Source organism: Gossypium hirsutum, chromosome A13, assembly GCF_007990345.1.
Source record: "Gossypium hirsutum isolate 1008001.06 chromosome A13, Gossypium_hirsutum_v2.1, whole genome shotgun sequence".
In the NCBI taxonomy this organism is placed as follows: domain Eukaryota; kingdom Viridiplantae; phylum Streptophyta; class Magnoliopsida; order Malvales; family Malvaceae; genus Gossypium; species Gossypium hirsutum.
In genome coordinates, this window is record NC_053436.1 from 15,517,304 (window position 1) to 15,543,658 (window position 26,355).

At 31.1% G+C, this 26,355-nt stretch overlaps 1 protein-coding gene and 1 non-coding gene across 4 annotated transcripts; one reads left to right on the forward strand and one right to left on the reverse strand.

Moving 5' to 3' along the window:
- The first annotated feature begins 224 nt into the window (after window positions 1-224).
- Window positions 225-331, forward strand: LOC121212792 (small nucleolar RNA R71). The gene has a single exon (XR_005908166.1). It is a non-coding gene; the product is annotated as a small nucleolar RNA R71 (small nucleolar RNA).
- Window positions 332-20,889: 20,558 nt separating this feature from the next.
- LOC107893987 (protein LNK1) lies at window positions 20,890-26,230 on the reverse strand. 3 transcript variants are annotated; one of them, XM_041084982.1, is made up of 9 exons: window positions 25,901-26,147; window positions 25,267-25,338; window positions 24,014-24,185; window positions 23,602-23,908; window positions 23,056-23,380; window positions 21,924-22,631; window positions 21,673-21,821; window positions 21,298-21,433; window positions 20,890-21,219 (listed from the first exon to the last, which is right to left on the reverse strand). In XM_041084982.1, the coding sequence occupies exons 2-9, from the start codon at window positions 25,285-25,287 to the stop codon at window positions 21,130-21,132; spliced, it is 1,908 nt and encodes a 635-aa protein (XP_040940916.1). In that variant the 5' UTR covers window positions 25,288-25,338; window positions 25,901-26,147; the 3' UTR covers window positions 20,890-21,129. The 3 variants fall into 3 exon arrangements, with proteins under 3 accessions (XP_040940916.1, XP_016674635.1, XP_016674636.1); XM_016819146.2 differs by having other exon boundaries at window positions 23,602-24,185; window positions 25,901-26,230; XM_016819147.2 differs by having other exon boundaries at window positions 23,602-24,185; window positions 25,267-25,380.
- Between the last annotated feature and the right edge of the window lie 125 nt (window positions 26,231-26,355).

The window sequence follows — 26,355 nt, forward strand, 5'->3', positions numbered from 1 at the left end:
TTTTATTCAAGAGTTCTACCTGGTTTGATAACATGGTGACTGCATCTAGGTTGAAAACACCGGCTAATTTTGTTGGCTTTGTTCTCATGACTTGCCATTGATAGTTATTCAGTGACATCTCTTCTATAAACTCATAAGCCTCCTCAGGTGTTTTGTTATTTATGGTTTTCTTAGTTGAGGGGTTCACACTGTTGTAGAAGGTCTGAACCTGTAACCATAAAGGTAACCCATGATGAGGGCACTTTCTTAATAAATCCTTATATCTCTCTCATGCATCATAAAGTGTTTCTAAATCCATCTGCACAAAAGAGGAGATATCATTCCTCAATTTAGCCATTTTGGCCGGCGGAAAATATTTAAGCAAAAAATTTTCGGTCATTTGTTCCCAAGTAGTGATTGACCCTCATGGTAACGAATTAACCACTATTTAGCCTTATTCCGTAATGAAAAGGGAAACAATCGAAGGCGAATGGCATCGTCAGAAACGCCATTGATCTTAAAGGTGTCGTAAAATTCCATTAAATTTGCTAAATGATTGTTTGGATCCTCGTCCTGCAGACTATTATACTGAACAAACTGTTATATTATTTGAATCGTGTTAGGTTTTAGTTCAAAATTATTTGCAAAAACAGCAAGTCCAACAATACTCTATTCGGTTCCTGTTAAAGTAGGCTTAGCATAATCATACATAGTACGAGGAGCAGGATTCTGATTTACTAGATTTACAGCAACTACAGGAGGTAGCGGATTATTCAGATTGTCCGCCATCTCTTCTGGTATATCGGTCACGTCCTCTTGCTCTTCCTCTATATACTATAGGCTTCGCCTTATTTCTCTTCAATTTCTGCGAGCTGTGCTCTCTATCTCACTGTCAAATAGCAAAGGTCTTGACGGGTTCTTTCTAATCATAAACTAGAGATTCCTGCCAGAAGCAAATAACAGGGAGATTAGAAGAGAAGTAAAAATTAAATTAAAAAAATTAATCTGTAAAAATAAAAAAATGGCTAAAGTAATAAAATTCAAGCGTTCCTAATATCTTAGTCCCCGGCAACGGCGCCAAAAACTTGATGATTGTTAAACTGACCAAAAATTTGACTAAGGCAAGCGCACCTATCGAACAGTAGTATAGTTATCCACAAGGACTAAAAGAACTAGTAATTACTATCTTTTTTATTATCTAGCCTAAGAATTAAAGGGATGTTTTTAAACTAAGATTAACTATCTAATTAACTAAGAACACGACAAAGATAAAAGTTGGAAAATACTTTTCGAAAACTGATGGAGAAGACAATACCCAAGGAAAAATCCACCTAGACTTCACTTATTACTTCTGAATTAGACGATTTATTAACTTGACTTAATCTGCAGAAATCCCTAGCTTATGTTAATATCTCTCTCAAGACTAAAAACAACTGACTCTAGGTTGATTAATTGAAATCTCTTTCTAACTAAAACCTCTATTTTCGCATTAACTCGATCTATGGATTCCCTTATTAGATTTGACTCTAAACTGGCAGATTTATGTCGTCCTATCTCTAGGATTGCAATCAAATCTGCTTAATTATGGAAGATCTACTCTTAAATAGGGACTTTTGCTCCACTGAATAAACACATCAAAACCTGAATTAATATCCTGAAATATTAAAGCAAGGATTAAAACTCATAATTATGTATAAGAACAAGTATTTATCATATAATTCAAAAGATAATAAAATTTGTCTTAGGTTTCATCTTTCCTAGGTATTTAGGGAATTTAGTTCATAACAATGGGGGAAAACATCTCAAAATTGGGAAAACAAAAAAACATAAAGAAACCTAAAAACTACAGTAGAAATTGAATGGAGATCTTCAGTCTTGAGGTAAATCCTACTTCCGAGCTGATTCCAATGGCTTCCTTCAAGTATTTTCTGCCTTCTACTCTGTGTCTCCCTCTTTAATCCTCTTCTTGGGTGTTTAAATAGACTTTAGAATGCCTAAAATAGCCCAAAATTAGCCTTTTCCGAGTAGAATTAAAATAGGTCTCGATAGGGACACGACCGTGTGGCACGCCTGTGTGATGGTGCTCAGGCCGTGTGTAATTCTAAAATGGTTTTAAGTTTACATGACCATGACAGACGGGTCTGTGGATTACCCGTGTGGAAGTGTCTAAGCCGTGTGAAACTCTAAAATAAACCCATTTTGTCCTTTTTGGCCTTTTTCTTGCACTTTTCGCTTTCCTATGTTCATCTGGATATAAAACATGAAATTAAAGGATTAGGAGCATCAAATCCACTAATTCTTATGATAAATCATCCAAAAATATGCCAAGCATGGGATTAAAATATGTTACTTTTGAGGTTTATCAAGGGACACATGACCATGTCCCAGCCCGTGTGCAAATTTATGAGCTCTCTGACTTAGGTCACACGGCCAAGCCACACGCCCGTGTGCTAGGCTGTGTGAGCATTTTGTTTTATGCTAATTTACGAAACAAGGGACAAATGGCCATGTCAACTGACCGCGTGTCACACACGGCTGAGGCACACGCCCGTGTGGACAAAAATAGGTAATTTTCCTAGCCATATTTCTCACCTAATTTGTCATCCACCTAAATCAACATTTTTGGACATCATCAAGCCATAAAAAATCAATCAAAACAAGCCAAAATTATGTCTTAAACATGACATATTACCACATACAACCAATGTGCTCTTAGGCACCTCAAATGACAATTTAAAGACAAGTCAACCAAATATTCTTATTTATCTAGATAACCAAATGCATATGTATGCATAATCAAACTCACACTTCAAACATGATAAAAACCACTTATATACAAATCAAAATATACTAACACAAGCCATTCAAATGGCTAGTTTCATCAATACATTTATATGCCGTCAATGGCCAAGTTAACCTATACATGCTATTATAACCAAAATTGATTTACTATATATATACCGAAATAGGCCGATGGATAGTGTGAAGTAACTCCGACCAGCTTCCAACCAAATCAAGCTTTTGTATTACTATAAAATAGGGAAAATAAAATAGAGTACGCATTTAAGCTTAGTAAATTCGTATAACATGGAATTGAGTTTATCATTATTTCACATATAAGGTAAACATACAAGAATTATCCAAACCAACTTGGCCAAATGCCTAAACATATATCCTCATCATGTTAGCCAAGTAATCACATATAATAGCCCTTAATCATGGAGAAACAAAGTCATCAAGCAAGTTTCACATTCTAGTAACAACCAATTCATGTATCAGTATATCAGGTAATATCATTTCCATGTACTTCATGTATAAACGGGTAATAGTTCGTTTCGAACTCATATTATCTCATATCAGAACTTTGCCCATTGAACAATTTAAAATATCGTTGGATACAAGGATAGTACACATGAAGTGCACAAAACTGTAATCTGTCAATTCATGTACATGTCTGTTTATACAAACATGTAAACAAGAAGCTCTTCTGAGCCATATAACAAGAAGCTTATGTGAGATGTATAACAGGAAGCTCTTTCGAGCCAAATTTTGGGAACCTCAATAAAGCCATTAATCAGGAAGCTCATGAGAGCTAAATAACGAGAAGCTCGTGAGAGCCAAGTATCGAGACGCTCATAAGAGCTGTGGTGTGTCCGCAACACATGAAGGATTACAACCAATTCGGGAACCTTAATGACATGTCATTTGTATCCTTCGAATTTTAAGGTTCAAATAGGACTCATATGTGATCGATATTATACATGGCATTTTATACAAATCACACACAATAATATTCAATTTAAAATATATAAATATACAATTTAGTTACACGAACTTACCTCGATAAGTGTTCGTAGATACAAAGGCTACTAATCCGATACTTTTTCTTTTCCTCGATCTAACTCGTATTAGGTCTATCTAGATCTATACGAATGAATTTAACTCAATTTAATATAATTCATATTCAATTCAATCCAATACACATCTTCGGAAAAATTACTATTTTGCCCCTATACTTTTAATTAATTATGATCGTCCTTAGGCTCGAAAAATAAAATTCATACAATTTAATCTTTATTTCAAGCCTAGCCAATTTTCATATTTAACAATAGCAGCCCATGAATTTCATAAAATTTAAAAATTTTCCATGAATTTATCATATTTTCAAATTAGTCCCTAAATCATAATTTCATCAAAATTCTCTGTACAAAAGTTGTTTATCTGATAACAGGAACGATGGAAAAAATGTGCAAGTGTACACAATCACAACAAGTAATAAAGTGACAAGTAAATGTAGAGTTATCGTACCCACAGGGACTGTAAAAGAATTATTTATGAAATTAATTGTAAAACACTTTGGTGAGGTAAAAATAATTTGGCTTTAAAAGATGGTCAAAAACTATTTAAAAAATAAGTAAATGATTAAAAATAAAACAAAGGAGTTCTGATGCATGATTTCAGATAAGATTTAATCAAGGTAACATACTTGTGTTGGATTAATCATATTCCTTTAACTTAGAATTATTAAACTCATGTTTACACTGTTACGAATAAATTCACAGCAACCTGGTAATTTGCTAACTTATGAACAAATTTACATACAAAAATCCATTCATCTCTTGACATATACCTATGTTAATTCAACCGACTAAACAGATTCTAGAAAGCAAACATGTCATTGCATATACGTACTCATTAAATTGAACCAATCTCTTGCATATCCCTATGTCAATTCAAACGATTAATTAAATCTAATAAGCATATAAAAGACTTTGTGAAGTAACAAGGCATCCCTAACTTGAAACAATTTAATCACAATAATCTAATCATATCGCCAGATACATTGCTAATTTACCTTCAGCTACCTTAGAAGAATAAACATACATTGATTAAGTACTGTGTCAATTAATTACAATTTTGATCCGTTTAAATAATTAATTTATTAGTTACCTCACAGTCGTAACGCAAGAATAACTTAGGCATGATTTTACTTAACCAAGCAATTTACCGAGGCCTATAACAGCATAAACATCATTTTAACAATTCAAGCAGGCAGAATATAATCAACCCAACACAAACATAATTTAAGCTGAATTTATTAAAATAACCATTTCAATAGCATAAATATTCATAAACATGTTCGTCAAAACAACAACAAAAATTAAAGAGTTAGGGAACAAGAGGCAAATCCAGTGTTTCTCCGTGGCTTGACTAGTTGCTCCGTTCTTCGTTCTTCGTTGGCCTTGGCTATCAAGGTGGCTTATGAACACCTAATTGCTGCTCCAAAATGGCTGATAGAAGCCTCTTTCCCAAGAGAAGAAATCAGCACTTGAACAAGAGGGAATGGAATGGAAAAAAATGAGAGAAAAGTGAGAGAGGGAATGAGAGAATGATATGGAGTGAGTGATGCCTTGAATGATCAGCAAGGGGTGGCTTTTATAGCTGATTTTGGCTGCTAAAAATAGCAAATTCCAGCATCCAAAGAGACCTCCCTTGGCCGGCCACACACATGGCAAAGTGACAGTTTCAACTTTGCTATTTTAAGCTTGAGGCAAATATACAAAGCCATAATTTAAGGTGGGGTTTGAATGCAATTTAGAAGTCTTTTGAGGGCTTTTTTGCAAGCATATTTAATCAGCTAAAATCCTGATTTGGGTCAGCATATGGACGGTTCTGGGCTGCCCATTTAATGGCTGGTTTGGTTCACTCAATTTGGCTCGACCAGTGTGGTTCAACTGGACCCTTTCTCCATAATTAATTAAAAATAATTTATTTAACCCACATTAAATGGGGAATAAATTAAAATTAATTAAATTATGAATTAATACACATTTCTGGACCGTCTTAGGCTGGAAATTAAAGTGCCTCGATACTTCAAATTGCTTCTCGGTTTTGTGCTTTCAGTAGTGTCAGCCGAGCCAATTTTCGCCCTTTGCGCGAATCTGTCAAAAATAGTCAAAATTAATCAAAATTAAGTATAAAATTAAATAAATTCACCATGTTCATATTTTTAACATGATTTAATTATTTTATAATATTTAATTATTTTTCAACAAGAATTTAACTGGATTTGCATGGATTTAAGTAAAATTGGGTATGAAAAAGTATATAAATTTTTGTGTTTCCAATAACAACCTTTCATTTTCTACCATAAAACTTCAAAATTCAACTATACTCATCTATGGAAAAATCCTAATACTTTAATAACTTTGCAAATTAATCCCCGAGATAGTTAGATTAAGCTATTACGATCTCGGAAACATAAAAATCATTAAAAACATGATAAGAATACTCACCTATTTAAGCTAAATAGGCTTCCTTGAACTCAACTTCCATGGTTAGGATTTTCATGTTTTTTTTTAGGAAATATGATGAAAATGATAATAATTTAATTATTTATTTCATTTATCATCATTATTTTATCATTTTTCCAAAATTAACCTTAATAATTTCTTAATTTCCAATGATGAATAATCATCATTATCTACTAACTCCTCTAAATGGTCTATTTGTCATATAAGGACTTCAAATTTTAAATTCCATAGCTATTTGATGCCTTTAGCTACTAGAATTCAACTTTTGCACTTTTTGCAATTTAGTCCTTTTTATCAAATTAGACATATAAGCAATAAAATTTCTTAACGGAATTTTCATACGATATTTCTATCATACCATAGACCATAAAATAATATTAAAATAAATTTTATTCTAACCTCATATTTGTGGTCCCGAAACCACTGTTCCGATTTCACTGAAAGCAGGTTGTTACACATAAAAATTCTACTTTAAACTAAATTTAACTTCCTATTTTCACTTAAACCCCTAAATTTTAAAATTTTTACAATTTAGTCCTTATAACTCAAAATTTACAATTTATTCTACAATTTGATCATTTTTCACTTCTAGCTTAAAATTCTATCAATTTAATCCCTAATATTAAAATTATTCAACATTAACAACACTTAAGAACTTAATAATTGCTAAAATTTCAACATGGATCGGGTAATACTTAACATCGGGATTTCAAAAACGTAAAGATTACAAGAAAAAGGGACTAAATTGACTAACCAATTAAACTTGGAAACTTTGAAACCCCTAAGCCTTGCGTCTGTTTCTTTCCCTTTTCTTTCTTTTTTCTTTCTTTTTTCTTTCTTTTGTTTAACTTTCTATTTCTTTTTCTTTAACTTATTTGTTTTATCATTATATAATATATATTTACTTAAATATTAAGTAAACATATTATAATATATATTTTAACTTTAGTTATTATAATATATATAATAAATTTACACCTAATTTATACCTAATGCCGTCCTACTAAATAAAAAATGGTATAATTTCCTCTTTAGTCCCTTTAATTATTCTTTAATCTATAATTCAACTTTTACTTTATATGCAATTTAGTCCTTATACCTAATTACTCTTAATTCGAGCAAATTCACTTAACCGAAACCTAATTAATTACAAACTAGCTTCATAAATATTTATTATTTACGAGTCCAATTTGCAGAAACAAAGTCCCAGAAATGCACTTTCTGACACCCCCAACCATCGGGTTGTTACATTAAGTCAATTGACAATTTAGCGAATCCATTGACAAAAGGTTTGTCAAGGGATTTGGTTAAGAGTACGACCACTAAGATGAGATTAAAACCATTCTGATCATGTCATTGATAATGGAAACCCTACCTTGTTATAGTCAAAAGTTAGTTTCAAGTTTCAAAAGGTAATAACAAGTTATCGAATGACAACGAACACAAAGGATTAGGATTTAGTGTTTAAATTTAGGAGGATGAGTTTTACTCTTAATGGATGGACATTAATTGTCATGAAATCCATTTATATGAACATGAAATGGTGCCTCTTCAACGAGATTTTTTTTATGGTTCTCTCGTACATGTTCATTGTAACAGCCCATTTTTAGTCAAATCAGAATACTGGTTTTGGGACCACAAATTTGAGGTTAAAATATTTATTTTATTATTATTTTAATTTCTACAGCATAATAATATGTTTGTGTGAAAATTTTGTTAAGAAATTTTATCGTTTGATTGGTCAATTTGATAAAAAGGACTAAATCGCATAAGGTGAAAAAGTGTTGTTCTAATAGATTAAAGTATCTGTTAGCTATGGATTATATAAATGAAAGTCCTTATGTTGTTATTAAACCATTACTATAGGTAATGGACATTTATGGGCATAAAACAAGTGAATTTTAAGGTTTTAAACCAAGTTTAAAATGGTAAATTATTAAGTAACCTAACTAAAATAATGAAAACAAATGGTTGTCTTCCTAATTATCATCATCCAGCGAATCAACTAAATAAACACCATATTTGAAGCTTGAATTTTTGGCTAGGGTTCATCCTTACATGTAAGCTTGTTTTTGATCTGTTTTTAACGATTTTTATGTTTTTGTAATCGTTGCATCTAGTACTAGCTAGCCCAGGGACTATTTTGCAAAACTGTTGAAGATTTTTAATGATTCCATTGATGAATATGTATGATTTTTAATGTTTTATGCTAGATTTTGAATATTTGATGTTAGTTAAACAAGTTTTGTTAAGTGATTTTTAGTGAAAATGCAAAATAGGGGATTAAATTGAGAAATGTGAAATGTGGTGGTTAAAAGTGTGAATAAATTGAAAATATGGGCTGCTAGTAACATGTATTAAATTCGGCTAATCATGAGTTTGTACTAAATTGCACGAATTTGCAATTTTATGAAATAAGGACTAAATTGTAAAAAAATGTAAAAGTTTAGGGACAAATGTGTAAAATATCCCTAATGTATATTTTGGATTGAATTGAATAAATATTTGATTAAATGAGTTAATTTTTAATATATTTAGATCAAGAAAAAAGGAATTCGGACCAGGATCGGGGAAAAACGAAAGTTATCGACTAATCGACTTGATTCGCTATTTTAATATCTGAGGTAAGTTCGTTTGTGATAAGCATTGTTACAATTATGCTTTAAATGTTGTGATATTGTATAAATTGTGTATATGAGATTATAGTCATGTTTGACGATGATTCGGATATATATATGGCACTTAGTGTAAGATTTGAGATAGCTTCCGCTATATATGGCACTTAGTGTGCGATTCGAAATAGCTTCGGCTATATATGGCACTTAGTGTGCTAGATCGTGATAGCTTTGGCTATGAAAGGAACTTAGTGTGTGAGATTAAAATAGCTTTGGCTATGTTTTGGCACTTAGTGTGCGAGAATTTGAGTATTCAACATTTTCTGTTTGAACATGAGTTTGTTACATATTGGTACAGGTATGTACGGAATACTATTCGGATATTGAAATTATGTAGTTGATGAATTCTTTGGTAAGTTATGTGAATGAGGTATTGATAGTTTTGAAGCTTAATTGAATTGTTGTTCATTGATTTCAAACATTTGATTGGTAAACAATTTATGAGATTTGCTTATCGTTTTTCATATGAACTTACTAAGCTGTATAACTTACATTGTTTATTTTGTTATATTTTATAGAGATTCAAAGCTAGCTTAGATTCGTGGATTGTCGAAGGCTACGTCACACTATCTACTATCATTTGGTACTTTTGAGCTTTTGGTTTGGTCATATGGCATGTATAGGATTATGGTTGTTTTTTATATGTATTTTGGTATTGAGTTTTGACATTTGAAATAACTTGTGAAGGGTCATGTTTTGGTTGTATATATAGCCATGAGATTTGGCTTAATTTGGTGTATTTGGTTATGTGCATATATGTTCATATATGGTTAATAGTTGAGTTCATCAATGGATGTGGGAATGACTTGTATTATGAGGTTTGTGGAATTAGTATCATGCTTGTGAATTGGTACAATATGATGCATGTTAAGTAAAGGTTCAACTAGTTGATTTATATATTTACTTTGGTATGTTTTGATAGAGTAAGATTTGAAGTTATAAGCATGTTGGAATATTGGTATTGGTTATGGTATGAATTAGAATTAATTGTGGCTAAATTGGATGTTTATTTAGGCATTTGAATTGGTGTCAATTTAGTTGTCTAGGTATATGCAAATTTGGGTGGCAAATTGACTTGGTAAATAGCCTATTTTTGTCCACACAGGCATGTGTCTCAGCCGTGCGTGACCAAAGATCATGTTGCACAGCCGTGTGTCCCCTAGTGTTGAAATTAAAATCAAGTCAGTATTGTAACACCCCTTACCCGTACTCAACGCCGAAACAGGGTACAAGGCATTACTGTACTCTAACGCAATCAAACGCACGAAAACCAAACCATAAAATTTTGTTCCAATTAAGGGCATTCAAACATATACTTAACATCCCTTATACAGGCCTACGAGGCCCTAAACATGCATCGAAAAAGATTTGGGACTAAACCGGGAACTTTAGGAACTTTTATGACACTTAGAAAATTTTCCTGTTTTGGAGAGTCACACGCCCGTGTTGGCAAGCCGTGTGGTCACACATGCCCGTGTGGCTTGGGACACGCCCGTGTCCTCAACCCATGTAACTCTTTGACTATGGCTTCATCAACCAAATAAGGTCACACGGCCAAGGCACACACCCGTGTCCTTAGGCTGTGTGGCGAATTAAATTCCAAAATCAGGTGCAAACTTCACACGGCCTGGGCACACGCCCATGTTCTGAAGCCGTGTCTCTCACACGGCCGAGACACTCGGTCGTGTTTCTGCCCGTATGTTTACTACTAGGCATTCTGTTTTGCATTAATTAGGGTGCAAGGGACACACGACTGGATCACATGCCCATGGGGCAAGCCGTGTGTCACACTCGGTCTAGACACACGCCCATGTGTCTACCCGTGTGGGTGACTTTAAGGCTATTTTCCAAGCCACTTGTCACCTTTATTTGTACAAACACCTCTATGGCTGCAATGATACCTTAACACTCATAACATAGCCTACGCATGACAACTTCCCATCACATTATACTTGTTTAGAACTCCCTAATATGAAAAATCAAATCTTACCAACACGCATATACGAATAAGCAATATTACTTAAACTTGTATGCATGCATTTTCATACCATCTTATACACATATAAGATATTCATAAACATTCAATCATCAATAACCATAGGCCATATCATAATAGAATTGGCACATACATACATGGATGAATAGGTTTACAACCCAATAATTATTATGAGCCATATCTCATGGACGTACACAAAATGAATCAACTATCATTATAAGCCAACACATTTGGCTAGACTAATATGACATATAACTAAAGACCAAGTCCCTATACATGCCATACTCAAAATGTTGAGACTAACTATACCCAAAAGATCCAATAATAGTGTGAATGAGCCTCCGACGTCCTTTGATCTCCGAGCTAGCTTGGCCATACTACAAGGGAATGGAAGAGAGAGGGAGTAAGCATAAAACTTAGTAAGCTTACATGTAATTAATAAGCAATAATAATATGCATTATCGCACACATACATAACATAATCTGACTCATCTCATTTTCAGTAATCTTTGTAATCATACCCTACCTCATTCAATTTACATAATGTTCAATAGAACTCGAGATCATAATATCTTTATTCTCATCTGACCAAAGTTTCATCATTTTGTAATCTCAATAACTACAAGCTTGGTATACATACCTGTACCCTCATACCTCGACAAATCTTTGACAAATCCTTGGACTACCCATTGAACCATTTGGAATACTAAGGATACTCGGGATTATCATACACACAATAAGATGCCAATGCCATGTCCCAGACATGGTCTTACATGGGATCTCACATCGATGCCATATCCCAGATATGGTCTTATACGAATTCTCATTTCGACGCCATGTCCCAGAGTGGTCTTACACAAAATCTTATATCAACGCCATATCCCAGATATGGTCATATATGGGATCTCATCAACCTAATGTCATAATATTTGTAGCTTAAGTATTCCTAAGGTTCAAGCAGCTTTTATCACCTCAAATCTTTATCGAACAACATCAATAATATTCACGAGACAATTATACAATTCATATAACATTAAGTGCAAATTCATAATAAAAAGTTGTATCAACCACACACAAACTTACCTCGGTACAAAAATATGGACAATTTATTGATTTAGTCCAAGATCTTGCTCTTTCCCCAGTCTAGGCCCGGACTCCATTTTTCATAATCTATAATAGAAAATTTCACTTATTTAATTACCACATTATTCAAAACAGCCCATAAATCATATTTTGGAAAAATTATAGTTTTATCCCTAAACTTTTACATAATTATAATTTAGCCCCTAGGCTCGTAAAATGAAATGGAGCCAATTTCTTTGTTACCCAAGCATAGCTGATTCATATTCCCTCTTATAACAACCCAAAATTTTCATCAAATCACATTTTTAACACCTATTTTTATATGTTTTACAAACAAGTCCTTTTAGGTGATTTCATGAAAAATTCTCTTAGAAAAAGATGTTCATCTAACACCAAACTTCCATATTCCTCCATTAATCATCAAAATACATGCATGACACACATGGGTAAATTTTTTAACATAAGCCCTAGCTCAAAATAATGGTAGAAATAGTTGTATCATGCTTCAATAATCTCAAAAACATCAAAAACTAACACCAAAATGACTTACATGTAGAGGGTTTACTTTGCTAAAAATTTCAAGCTTCCATGGGGTTTTCTCCTTCAAATTTTTGGTTGAGAATGGATGAAGAAGAAGATGGCCACTTGTTTTATTTTATTAGTTTTTGCTTGTATCATCAAATACCAACCCATGCCCATTTTTTTGACTTTTTGACTTTTCATTTATTACACTTCATGTGCAGCTATACACATGTATAATGGCCTAATTACTCATTAAGGACCTCAACTTTTAATTTCTATAGCTATTTAACACCTTTAGCTAATGGAACACAATTTTTGCACTTAACACGATTTGGTCCTTTTTCACAAATTAAGCATTCAAATGGTAAAATTTCTTAACAAAACTTTTACACAATCATATTATCATACTGCTGACCTCAAAATAATATTAAAATAAATTTTATGGCCTCATATTTGTGGTCCTGAAACCACTGTTTTGACTAGACCCAAAATCGGGATGTTACAAGTATGCTCCACACGGCCTTACACACGGGTGTGTGACTTGGCCGTGTGGCATAAGTCAGTATACCCTACAAGTTTGGCATGGCCTGGCACACGGGTGTGTTTGGCCATTTTTAGGGCACATGGGCTTGTGTATTGGCCGTGTGACCCAAGTCAGAGAGTTACACGGGGTAGAACACGGGCTGGGACACGTCCATGTGCTCCCATTTTGAATGTCCACACGGCCTGTGGCACGGGCTTTTCTGGTGGCCATGTGAGACACACGGCCTGGCCATACGGGTGTGTGTCCCTTATTTTGAGAAAAATTTTCTATGTGTTCCAAATGTTTTAAAAGTTATCGGTTTAGTTTCAAACCATTCCTAAAGCATGTTTAGGGCCTCGTAGGCTCGTATTAGAGACAAATTGATTGAGTTTGAATGATGAATGTATGAAATGATGTTATCTATGCTAAAACTATGTATAATTGTGTTGTAAGTTTGATAATGCTCTTTAACCCTATTCTAGCGTTGAATACGAGTAAGGGGTGTTACATTCATGAAACAGGACAAGCACATGGCCATAATGGTGCTAAAGCAAATTAAACTTTTTATGTGTGAAATTTTCCAGTATTGACTTTAAGAGTGATTGTTCAAGCGACTAGCCACCATTCACTTTGTTGATACTCTGAGAGTTTGCACTAAAGGAAGGTTAAACCTTTGGACACCCTTCTTTATGCATAATCGTTGTGTACTTATTTTCTAGAACTAGCAATCTAGTGGGGGATTATTGGAAATTATAGATTGTAAATTAATTAATCATGAGCACTATTCAAATTAAAAGTGATGATATATCATCTTACAAATTTAATTATTCATAAGTACTATTCAAATTAAAAGTGATGATTTATCATCCAATGGATACATTTCCATAGGACATGTTTCTCTCAAGATGTATATCCAATATGAAGGGTTGTGGCTTTCAAATTTGCATTCATTGAGTGCATATAAATAGAGGCATTATGGTGCTCAAAAAATATACAATTACAATCAATCTTATTTTCAAAAACTAGAGTAAAAGTTAGGGAATTCCTTGATTTTGCTAATCAAAGGAAATTCAAAACTTTGTTGTATCCCAGAAGGACGTTTTTCTTAACCTTCTAGCAACTTTGTGTGGAGGCAAATAGTTCTCTTTGGAAAGTGTCATCCGCGCCTCGGAGTGTATTGTTTATTTCCATATAAGTCTCTAATTCTATCGTCTCCACTCAAATCTCCAACACGGTAAACTTGACCAAGTGGAGCATCGGATTGAGCCTATCATATATCATAAATGGAGATTATAGTAAGGTGTTGAAGAACAATAAGGATAGCTTGAAGCCAAACACGGTGGTTCAGATTTGGTCGTTTTGTGTCCAATCAAATTCAGTGCTCGGTTTTGCCTTGATCAAAGTTATAGACAGAGAAGATGGTCACGTCATTGATTAAGTATATACCCAGCTTACCGAGTGCTTTTGTTTTTTATTATGATGGTGCCACGGCAGGGCTTACTAGAGAGAGGCCCGTGGAAAACTACCTTTGCTGCTCTCTCTATTGTTTTACATAAACCTTTGCTGCTCTCTCTATTGTTTTACATAAATGGTAAAGTTATGATTTTAGTCTCTGTCTCATATTTTATTTAGCTTATGTAGTTAAATTTAACTTAACTTCTATTGTTAGTTCAATATTAAACACTAATAACATATTTTTCTCTTAAAAACCAACACAAAAAATCTATCAAAATTTTATCCTTTTACATTTAACTATTAACTATTAACTATTAATTCTTTTGGTAATATACGTTTATCTGTTAGTATTTTTTGTAAAACAAAAAAAAATAGTCCATGAGTATACCCGTTAGGAATTAATTAATTTTTTTAAAATTAAAAAATTTAAAATATATATATTTTATATATTTTATGAATTTTTTAAAATTTTAAAAAATATTTAATTGTGCCAAAATGAATTTTTATCGCAAATCTAAATGATTTGAAATTTTGAATGAAGAGTTAAAATAATTTGTTTAAGAGCTAAATAAGTTATTGTGCCAAAATAATAACTTATGTCAAAGTTTAATTACTAATTTTAACATAATAAATAGACAACACAAACTTTTATGGCAAAATCCAACTCATAAGTTTATGCATATCATTATCGAAGCTTAAAAATTTAAAGTTAACTCTTAAAAATAAATTAAAATTAAAATTAGAGGTGTTAATGATTTTTTTCTTCAAAAATTAATGAATTAATTTATAGAAAGTCTTGAATAATAAAAAACAATTTTTATATAAAAATATTTTTATATTTTTTTAAATATTTTAAAATTTTAAAAAATATTTAATTGCGCCAAAATGAATTTTTTATCGCAAATTTAAATGATTTGAAACTTTAAATTAAGAGTTAAAATAATTTGTTTAAGTGCTAAATAAGTTATCGTGCCAAAATAATAACTTATGTCAAAGTTTAATTACTAATTTTAACATAATAAATAGACAACACAATTTTTTATGGCAAAATCCAACTCATAAATTTATGCATATCATTATCGAAGCTTAAAAACTTAAAGTTAACTCATAAAAAATAAATTAAAATTAAAATTAGAGGTGTTAATGATTTTTTAAAAAAAAAAAGATTAATGAACTAATTTATAAAAACCACAAAATAATAAAAAAATAATTTATATATAAATCAAAAAATTAATATTAAATATTATTATTACAAATTAAATTGAACAATATAAAGGTTTTCACACTGAAATATCTCATTTTATTATATATTAATTTTTAAATTAATAAAAAAGGAATTAGAAAAAAATATCAATTAAAGTTTTTTTTGTTTTGATTGAAAATTACTTAATCAATTTCGTATCATTCTAACAAAACCTATTGTCTATTTTCAGTTAATTCTGTAACTCTAATGAAATCCAACTAAATCATCCAACAAAATAACTTCTTCTTTTTTTTTTTACTTTTATATTGATAAATTTTATAATTAAAACAATAAAAATTAAAATATTCTCAACAAAAATGAATGTTTTTAAACTTTAAATTTATTATTTATTTTAATAAAATATGATAAATTTAAATACTAACAATTAAATTTGTCTTGAAGGCGAAGCAACCATTAAAAACTACATTAATGTAAGGCAAACCATTGTCCAATGAAATCATTTAGGATAATAATAAGTATACAAGAAATGTAAAAACTAAAATTTGAAAAATTAAAATATAAAGACTAGCCTCTCAATTTTAATAAAGCAAAAAAAGCTAAAATTTATAATTAAACAAAACTAATCTTGATAATGGCCAATAATGCTTATAAATAGATTCGGACAATTTTGGATACTAATATAAAAAACGTTGCAATAAATTTAATCTAATATCAATTATTATGTTTTTAAAAATAAATTTATATATTAATATGATTTAATTTCATAACCATTATAAATGAAACGTTACAAAAATTATAAAAAAATAAAAAAAACATTAAATATAAGTTAATTAATATATAGGTAAATAAAATTAAGAATTGTGTAAAATTATGATACGGTATAGACCATTCAATTATATAGAACACATAACATTTTGCAGAGCATCTAATATTATTTATTAGATGAATTTGCCAATACTCTTTCTTTCAACTTACAAATTTTAAACTAATTTGTTTTTCTTACAATTCTGAATATATATGCGTTTGCTGTATTCTTATTAGTTGCATTTTATATATATATATTGTAATTTTCACATCCACATGTGTTTTATAAATATGTTTTCCACGTTACACGTGTGATAATTTATTAGTATATAAAAATTTGAATTTGAATTATTAATTTTAACGTAATAAATCTTAGACAACATATTTTTTATTGTAAAATTCAGCTCAAAATTTTATATATACGTAAAACTCAAATTTAAAAAAAAAAAAAAGTTGACTCATAGAAGATAAAGCAAAACTTTAAAATTAAAGGCATTAAGGATGTGCTTTCAAAAAAAAAATTTATTTGTAATAAATCGTTGATTCAAAATTTAGTTGCTCTATTTTTCAAATTTAAAATACAAATAAAATTATTGAAACTATTAAAATTCTTCTATTACATTCGGATTCATTACCTTTTTTTTTGATATATTGTTATCAAGTGAATTTCTTTTTTAAATTTAAATACCATACAAAAAAATTTTAATAGAAGAATTTTAACTATATTAGTAATTGGACTTAAATTTTGAAGTTCAAGAAATAGATGAACTAAATTTTTAAAAATAAGAATAGAGTGATTAAATACTAAATGTACAAATATATATATATATACTTGAAGCACATATTAACCTAAATAATTTATAAATAAAATACTATATAAATTAAAATTTGAATAATGTTTCATGTGTCGTCTATGCATGAGTCTCATGCATTGTTAATGATTAATAACATAACACTTTAAAATAAAAATAAATTTATAATTAAATATTAATAATTTTATTTAAATATTAATTATAACTACTATATATAATCACTAATAACTCTCATGTTTAAAGAAAATTTAAGATGTTAAATTTAAATTCTAGGGTCTTGAATTTAGGATTATTTTTGTATTTATTTATAATAAATTAATATTTAATTACATCTAAATAAATTTATTAGTATTTTTTTATAAATTTTACTTTTTTGTTTCATTTGATGATGAAATATCAAGTTATTATTCACTAATAGTACATAAAACTTTTATATAGATAATGGATAAATATCTTCTCTTAATTAATATTAAATATTATTATTTACAAATCAATTTGAATAAAATAATTTTGTTTACGCAAAAATACGATTTAGTTAACTAAGTTTGACGTGGATTAAGCCTATTGTTGATGTAAAGTTTCAACAAGGTGGAGAAGGTGGTGAAATTTTAGAACGATTCACCAGTATAAGACGTAGATCCATCCGTGACTGAAATGAGGGAGAGAAGTAATGAAGAGCTCCCTTAGTGAAAGAAAAAGCCCAAATACGTGAATAGTAATTGAATTCCCTTTGCCTAATCTCGAAAAATGTAATAAATAGGTCTTTGATGAGACTCACAATGTGATCAAGATATTTATGATAACAATTCCCTCCAATTTAAGAAAATATTATAAAGTAACTTTTCTTAACACAAAAGCAGCAGTAAGAGTTTTGCCTTATGGATGAGGTCAATTTGATTAAGAGAAATTTACTTACTTTTTCTTACAAAATTTGTGGTAATCCAAAAGTCTTTCGAATTACGCCAACATCATAAGCATTGAGACTATTGGTAAGAATTAAAAATTATGTTCATAGGAAAGATAAAATAACCGTTCGGAATTAAGTTTGCCTCGAAGGCAGAGCAACTATCTGAGATTACATTGATGTAATAAAGTGCGCCATTGTTCAATGAGATCAGTTAAGGTTATGATAAGTATGTGAAGAATAATTGTTCCATAAAATCGTTCAAGATTACACTGAGTATGTAAGGATTGATTACCTTTAGAAAATTCATCAAAAATGATAAAGCATGAGCAGTCATTTTTATGATCATATATTACATACTTATCCAATAAAAAAATTAATAAAAAAACAAGTATAGATTTCAAAATGAACTAGAGGCATGTAACCAATTTCCAAGGACCCAAAGCAAATTGAGTACCAAAATCCAAGTGTCTCTTGCAGGTATGTTGAAACATTAAGAAGCAAAGCATAACATTTCGGATGCTTTTGACACACAAAGAAGGATGGATAACTTTTATGCTTCAAATTATATCTTGTGTTATTGGTTGCTTGAGCATGAATTGTAATTTATTGATTTATTTTGTTGAAATCATGCTTAAATTTATCCTTAGGATGCCTGCATGTTAAGACATTACATTTATGAATTTTCACATGCACATTCTAGGAGAAAACAGAACTAGATTTTTTTTTTAATGATTTTAAGTTTACTTTTGAAAATAATTTTTACGAAAAAAAAAAGCATTTTTTAAAAAAATTCTTCTAAACAAGTAATGTTCGGGAAAAATGAATTAACATTTTTTAGAATTTACTTCTATATTTTGCTTTGACAAAAAAATATTGCAACTTGCAACAATTTGAGTTTTGATGCTAGTTTGTAGGACTCCTACAGCTTAAATGCAAATATTGATTATGAGAAATTATGAACATTAAAATCATTTAGACATGTTTTTTAATATTTTTTTTAATGTAATAATCATTTAGAGATGTTATTTTTTATCAAAAAAAAAAGTTTTAGTAAATGCTTCAAAACAATTTATGGTGATATTTTTACATATTTCTCCATCAAGAGTCCAAATTAAAAAAAAAATTAAGATGTGATTTGTTAACAATGTCATTTGATCTATTAAATAAGTTTGTTTTATAATTGTTGAAAAATTCAAACTGGTTAAAAATGTATTTATGATTTTATTACTACTTTAATAGCCATTTTGAAAGAAAATTTTAAAAATTTAAAGTCAAGTTTTATTTGATCCATGTAAATAGTGTAAGTTTTAGAATATATTTATCGCTAATAAATAGATCCAAGTTCATATAAGTTGCATATTGGTACATTTGTATTCGGAGTATGTTTGAAATATATGACAAATACTTAATATCCCTTGTACTAAATTTATATGCCTTTTCTGAAAATTTTAAATTATTTCATATCTTGGCTTGAGGTGTTTTATGTTTATAAAAAGACGTCACCTAGTGATTTTTTGATTCAAGTATGCTCATATTGTTATGGTTCGTTTTTTGCACATGTTTTATAATAATAAACGTGCTAAAATATTTTGTATAGGTTTTACGTATATAAGTTTTGACCTGTTTAAATTATATTTTTTTTGTTTTACTGCAACAATGTCTCGAGATATTTGTCCAGAAAAGGACAATTTAATCTTATGACACTGTGTACTTACATTAATTATTATTCTCTTTAAACTTTGATTTTTAAAACATCTTTAAAATTAAAATCATGATTCATTGTTTTAAATACCTTTTAGTATACCAAAAAGGAGAGAGAGAAATGAAATTTGCTTATCCACTTTACTTTGAATGTATTTTTCATATGCTTATACGAATACATTAATATCTATACATGTATGTTTTATTGATACATTGTTTAAATGCATGCTATTGGTAGTTGGTGCATGTTATTCATGTTTTATTTTGAGTACATGCATATAGTTATTTTAAATTTTTGAATTTTATTGAATTTCTCTCATGCTTAGTTGTTATATCTCTCATTGTAATTGACTAAATGGTCTAGGCGTTTTCAAGATGTGAATTTTTCTTCAATTATATATATTATATTTTTCAAGTCATTTTTCTTAAATTATATCTATATTATATTTTCCAAATCATTTGATGAAAATATAATTGAAAATTTTATCAAACATTTTCAAAAAATAGTAATACTCAAAGACATGTTTTAAATATACACTAATTTATCAATTTTTTTTAGTAAATACCAAAATGTTCTAAGATATTTAAAATAATTTTAAGACACTTTGGTAGTCGAGTCTGAAAACATAAGACCATATGCCTAGATACACAAAAGTTCAAATACAAAAATCTACTTCAAAGATTGTATGTCTCGAGATATAACCTGCCAAAAGCTATATTTTTCACCCATATTTTGAGATATTTTGGCAAGTCTTGAAACCTAAGTTGCAGAAACAATTTTTAAACCTTTAATTAATGTTTCCAACAACTAAAATTCATCTTCAACACTATAAATGTCCACAAATTAGTTCCTTAATATAAGTACTCTTCAAAGAAAAAATTGGTCTTATATGGTTCCACAAAAGTCCATATAGTTTGTGAAAAACAAATAGAAATTTTTTTGAAGTATTAGTGACAAATAAGTGGACAAATAGCTTATAAGTAGTTATAACAAAACATTATCTAAAAAATCAAAGCCTAAAAAAAAATGCAGAATCAACCCTTTGCATCATCTTCGTATTTTCTGAGCCTCACCCACAATCATTTCACATGATCATAAATAAGATAACAATTTACAAAGTGCTGAACTCTGTTATTTTATCAAATCCACAAAGTTACCTGTTGTTATCTGAAACAGCACTGTTTTCTTCATGATCGATTTGCTTTTCAGCGGAGGCAGGTCGAGCAGTGGGGGAGCCAAGAATCTGCCATTTCAATAATGCTTTGTGAGCTTAGGGGAAACATGAGTTTTCTTCAAAACAGAAAATGAACAAGTGCTTTACCATGCCATGAGACTTTAGAGAAGTGGTATCAGTAGCAGGCCTTAGAGACGGATCCGAAGGCCTGTGGAATAGTAAGTGTGCTATGGATCTATCTATCGGGTTTGTGTCAGTTTCTATGTCCATAAATCTAGTGCACCTGGAAAACAAAACGAATAAACGCAGCATTTAGAATTACAAGAAAGAATGAGACAAAAGAAGCACACTGTACTCAAGATGTAACTGTTCATAGTTCCTTAGAAATCGATACTTGCCAAGTTCACATCTTATGTGTTATTATCATTAATGTCCAGATTTTCACATCATTTGCCTTATGTGGTCAAACAGTGACAAGATCAAAAGTATTAAGAAATTCATGTTCAAAGCAACAAAACATACTTGTTTGTTTCTTCGGCCACCAATGGACCACTTGCATCTTCATCATCTCTAATGCCATTTTTCGTATCTGTGCAGTTATGCCTTTGTTCAGCACTCCTAGCCAAGCGATACAGACTATCCCGTATGCACAGTTTTGTCCTGAAATCCAACTGAAAATTCAAGCAGTTTTAACTCAATCAATTACTGTTTTACCAATTACCCACAAGAGACGCAAATATGTGCACATCATAAAACCTTTCCATCGGTTATACCTTTTCCATGACTTGTTGAAGCTGCCGAAAACTGGTTGCTTCTAGTGAGACTTCACCCAACAATGAACCTACACAAGAGCTTTTCTGCCTGTTTGAAAAACCTGATTCTGCTTGCTTCCCTACACTAAATCCTTCAACTTCACTATGACCTTCGTCCTGTTCAGACTGACAGACCTGCTTTTGAACAGTGACTGGATCATAAAATGCAATCTGACTTTCCACTCTTGCCTGGTTGATATTCCCGTTGACTGGGGCTTTTGTTTCTTGTTGATGAAATGGCTTTCCCATCTTCTCATTCGTTATAATGTCAGGAACCTCAAATGAAAGACCCCGAGAGCTCTCTATGGACTGTGCCTGATTCGATGCACAAGATGACTCGTTTGTCGAAGGATGCCCATTATTTTCAGATTTGGCACTAGTTAGAGTTGGAAATCTTGAAATTTGGTTTGAAGGACCGCTGTTATTGAGATGCATATAGTGAACACTGGCCTGCCCATAGCTTACAGAACCAGGGCCCCTGTTTTGCTTGTGCTGTTGAAGGTCCAGTGGGGAAAAGAGTTGACATGACGAATCAGTAAAGGGATGCTTCACATCTGCAAACTGCTTGATATTACCATAATGGTAAAAAGAGCCACCATTTTCGAGGAGATGATCTGTTTCTTCTCCAGATGCTCTCAGTTGCTTGGACTGCCTTTTTTGTGGGCTGATCTGTAATTTAACGATACAACTTAGACAACATAGTAAAGATTCCACATGGCAATAATATGTAAAATTTACAATCAACTCTTTCATCTGAAACCAGCTTATGCGTAGATCATAGTATTTATTATCCGACTTTAGATTGAAGATTTATATACATTATGAACAAGGACTATAAAAATGGCATAATTCTTGCCAATAGTAGGCTGCGGTTTCCTTCAAAGTACCTTATTAGTAATATTTCTATTTATCATCCTAATTTACTGTAGCTTGAAATTCATCTTCAGAAAGAATAAGTGGCTAAAAGATTTTTGGAGGATGACAACTTCTAGCTGACAAAGTTAGATATTCAGATATTCCTAAACAAAATATAAAATTAAAAAGATCAATAGGGAGAGAGATAAAGTTCAGAAAAAGGAAAGATTTTCCTAACCTGCTCAGTGGGTGTCAAGTCATCCTTAATTTCAGATTCTTTATTGGATACATCCAAAGAAGACATGTCAGCAAGACCAGGATTATCACCACTCGTATCAAGGGAACTTATTTTGTCACTTAGAAGTACATTTTTCTTGTAAGAATCAATAGTTGAAGGACCGGCATTGTCTGGCCTGGAAGTTGCACAATGCTCTGGTAAACCATTCAACTTAGCATCAGCCTTCAACACATCTTGAGATCCTTCAGTAGCATGTGAAGATGAAACCCAGCACAAATCATCTTCATTACTGAGACTCCCCAACCCAAACGTTGAATCACAACTTCTGTAAGATCAATATGAAAGGTTAAGTACTGATAAGTACTATGTAAACCCAAATACATGCATGCGTACAAATATGGTGCAGGTACATGTATGTGGATATTTACGGATGTTCAAACATAGATGCTTTTATGTTATACTCAAAGCACAAATCCTACTGAACCTTGGGTTTTACCTAGTAAAGCAAAACGAGAAACTTATTAATAATAGGATTTCAAGAACTACCTGAACATCTGGTCAACATCCTCAAAATTTCCAATATCTCCCCAGGCATAACATAGGAGATCGCTGTTTTCTTTGTCTTCATGGTTATTATTAAAAAATCTGAGATCATCATTAGTATCAGACATGTGATTTAGCGGAAAACAATAGATGTTAGTGTCCTCTGTAGCACAGTTGTCAACCAAGACAGGATCTTCAGCACAGAAATCACTGCTAACTGAATCTATATCACCAGTTTTGAGACCCTGGCTGGACATCATTGGATCACCAGAAACCATGCCCATAACTTCTTTGAGTGAGTCCTTATCACCTGAAGTGGGAAATATGCCATCAGAACTGTGAGACCAAGGGTATTTTTCCAACATTTTGTTCTTGGTCAAAGTATGAATGCCTTTTTTCTTCTTGCCCAAAATACCATATTTAGCCGTATTATCTGCATTCCTAGCAACTCCAATCACTTCATGTTGTGGTTTTGTTCGACAATCCCCTTGAATTTTGAATTGAGCCCCATATTCATCAACAGTACGAGGAACTATATGATCATCGATAGCACTAGCACCAAATTCATCCCAAACATTATCTTCAAGCTGTAACATCAATTACGTAAGTTCAGACATAATCAGTCATTCATTGTCAAAGGAAATGAAAATAGAGTAGATGAAATTAAAGATAATTTTAGAAGGATGAATTGAGTTACATCCCTTATCTAGCACAAGGCATTTCATAAAATGGTAATGCAACCAAAAACAAGGTGGTCACTAAGGTGGCTCAAGGCGAATCTGAAGAGCAATCTTCAAAAGAATAGCCATCCAATTATGATCCCACCAGCATAAATACTATTAATATGTAATTTTTTTTATAAAGCAATCATCTCGTGCCTCTGCCTGCGCCCATGCTCTTGCACACTTTCAACCCCAAGGATTTTTACCATTGCACTAGATAACAGCTCTATTGTGTACCAAAAATTGGCATTAGTAAGCAAATCTAACATTGGCATATCAAGTCCTTAAACTGATTAAAATCCTATTTAAAACAACACACCAAGAAGAAGACATTAGTACAAAGGAATTGTTATTCGGTGCAATGATATCAGTCACCTGCAAACAAGCTTAGGTTAAATTATTGAAACAACTTAAATAATAAAATCAATTTTTGGGTTAAATTCACTGGCACTTATCAGGACGTCCAGTCTCTAATAAAAGAGCAAAATTGAACAACCATTCCAAGAACATAATAATGATATATAATATAACATAATGTAACTTGGAAAGAAGAAGAGAATGAGCAAACTAAACCCTGAAATCCTAACTTGCCAACAAAGTCCAACAGGCAACACAAAACCCACAAATCAAGGAAACAACAAGCTTCAGACTAAAGTACTTGAGATTTTCTTCAGAACAAATCCATCACCCTTAAATACTCAATAGTCCCTCCATTAATATCATAACAAGAGAGGTTCTATTCGATGCTATACAACTTTAAGTTCTATTTACATGAAAAAACTAATGAACGACTGAAAGCAAAACCAATCTCACGTTGAATTATTAAGACGAAATTATAGCATCCTACACTAACTTTTTTAACACTGCAGCACTAGATTACTAGAAATTGGAAATAAACTGAAAAGAAAAAGAAAAAGTAAAAGTAAAAGGTAAACAAGAAACTTACCTCATACAAAAAGTCAGACATTCCTCCTAGATCCTTATCCACCACTAAACATAAATTCCATCTTTTTATCAGCTGCCAAGTTTATGGAAGACAATTATTTTCCGGTTAAGCTTTCTAACGGGAAAAACAGAATAATTCACAAATTAGAAAAATCCTTTATTAAAAAAAATCCTCAGTTTTGAGCAGTAATCAAATCTAAAACCTAAAACTAAAAGCTATGAATACAGATCAAACAAAAATTATATTACCTTTCAGCACAAAGCACCAAACTCAATCCATATCTTAGTTAGCAGTAAACAAATAGTGAAAATTCAGGGTTTTTTTCTTGTGCAAATCATTTTTTTCTCATCAAACAAACAGCGGAATAATTCTGTAAAACTAAAACCTCAAATCCTAATAACGGCAAAAAATAATATTATAACCGCAAATAGTATCAGATTTAACTTAACTTCTAGTAAGTTGCTTATAAAAATGTCAAAAATAAAAAACAAAAACTAACGTTCCATTTCAAGCATTTCTCATAAACTAAACAAAAAATAAATAAATAAAAAATCAAAAACCAACCTAAATCTAAACAGATCAACTAAAAGAAAAGTTCCGCACAAAAAAAAGCGATATAATAACAAAATCTTACCTGAAACAGACAAATTTCACCGGAAAATCAAATACTCCAAAGAAAAAAAGAACAGATTTTTTTCCAGTAAACGCACAACTTCACCAAAAAACCAAAGCTCCAAAATCCGCAGTACAAAGTGATTCACCAATTAACCGAAACAGCTTCTTTTTTTACCGTAAATTCAAAATATGAGAGATTTCTGGGAGGTTCTAGAGAACAAATAGAAGAATGAATTTTTTTAAAATAATTATGGCTTTTTTTTTTGTGATTAAATATTTTCTTAATTTTTAAAAGGTTAAAACGTGAAGCAAGTTGACTATAAGATAACACGTGGCGAGGATATGAAAAACAACGGCGTAGCTAAAAGGGGTTTGATATCAGAATTAGTGGATGAGAGTTGGGCGATGAGATCCGATCAGTTTCTTTAACATGATTGGTCCACCTCCTTTAATCTCTCAAAAATCCGACACGTG